The sequence below is a fragment of the Cyprinodon variegatus genome, unplaced genomic scaffold (assembly GCF_000732505.1).
Source record: "Cyprinodon variegatus isolate N-32 unplaced genomic scaffold, C_variegatus-1.0 Scaffold1338, whole genome shotgun sequence".
In the NCBI taxonomy this organism is placed as follows: Eukaryota; Metazoa; Chordata; class Actinopteri; order Cyprinodontiformes; family Cyprinodontidae; genus Cyprinodon; species Cyprinodon variegatus.
This window is the reverse complement of record NW_015151791.1, coordinates 131980-133226: the sequence shown is the minus strand read 5'-3', so window position 1 is coordinate 133226 and position 1247 is coordinate 131980. Positions and strand designations below refer to the sequence as shown.

The following is a 1247-nucleotide window of genomic DNA, read 5'->3' as shown; positions in this document are numbered from 1 at the left end:
AGAGCTGCCTATGGACCGGAGGTCCCAGCTGGACCAGGGCTTTGGTTCTAAAGCCCTGGTCCAGCTGGGACGTGTTCGGGCCGGTATTGTAGATGAAGTTGGTTCTGGTGAGGTTCTGAAGATGTGGGTCGGCCCGTTTATAGATGGTTCTGATGGAGCAGAAATGGACTTGCAGCATCTCTTGCAGAGGAACATCTATGGAGTTCTATTCTGGATTTCAGAGAAGAAAATAGAACCAGTGATAAACTGGTTTGGTTCTGGACAGAACCAGGATTAACTAAGCCTGGCTGTTAGCACAGGTCCATCACCATGGCAACCCCTGTCCTCAGATTGCTTGGTTTTCCAACCTTCGTCTGGGTTAGGCTGTGGGGTTGAGTTCTGATTGTCTGCTAGAAGGCGACCCGGTAGAACCCGCCTAGGGATGTTGCTTCCTAACCGCTGAGCGGTGATGTCATCCAGAGCGTTCTGGCCGGTTGATCATTAACGGTTCTTTGCTTCCTCTGCAGGGATCTCTGCTTCGGACGTCTGAGCTGCTCAAAGTATCTCCTGGCAACAACCAGAACCCAACGGCTCTGCTGCTGGAACCTGCTCACCTGCTCCTGTAAGTGTTTCCTGCAGCAGAACCTCTGAGGTCCGGCGATGTGGTCCAGTTGAGGACCAGAAGAAGGTCGTTTCTCTCTGGACCCTCAGGTTCTGGTTCCATGATCCTCATCAGTTTTCCTCAGAGTTCTTCTTTGGACTTTGGCTGCTTGTGGTTCTGCCCCAGTTTTTGTTTGTAATGAAGTCATGGTCCGGTCTGGACTTGAGCTGGTCCACCGATCAGAACTGGACCTCCGCTTCGGTCCGAAAGAACCTGGATCCTAGATGTTGTCAGAGCCCAAAGCGGTTCTGGCTGCTTCAGATCCAACGGTCTTCTTCAGGTCAGAACTAATCCAGTTTCTGGTTTGTGTCCCACAGTGGAGTGGACCACGCCGATGGACGCCGATCTGCTGCTAGCCGACCCGCTATCGGAGAACATGGCCGCCTTCTGTCACCGGGATGGATCCACTGACTGTACGTCTGAATGCTAGGCCTCAGTTAGACGCTAGGACTGCTAACGCCGCTAAACAGAGCTAACGTAGCTAAATGGCGCTGATGTAGCTAAACAGAGCTAACGTAGCTAAATGGCGCTGATGTAGCTAAACAGAGCTAACGTAGCTAAATGGCGCTGATGTAGCTAAACAGAGCTAACGTAGCTAAATGGCACT

At 51.9% G+C, this 1247-nt stretch overlaps 1 protein-coding gene across 1 annotated transcript in view; it reads left to right on the top strand.

Moving 5' to 3' along the window:
- Positions 1-1085, top strand: part of wdr75 (WD repeat domain 75) — an 11195-nt gene extending 10110 nt beyond the window's left edge. Inside the window, exons 15-16 of the mRNA XM_015402352.1 lie at positions 507-601; positions 958-1085. Coding sequence (XP_015257838.1) covers positions 507-601; positions 958-1070 — 208 coding nt within the window. The 3' untranslated portion in view covers positions 1071-1085. The remainder of the gene's footprint in view (positions 1-506; positions 602-957) is intronic.
- The last annotated feature ends 162 nt before the right edge of the window (positions 1086-1247 follow it).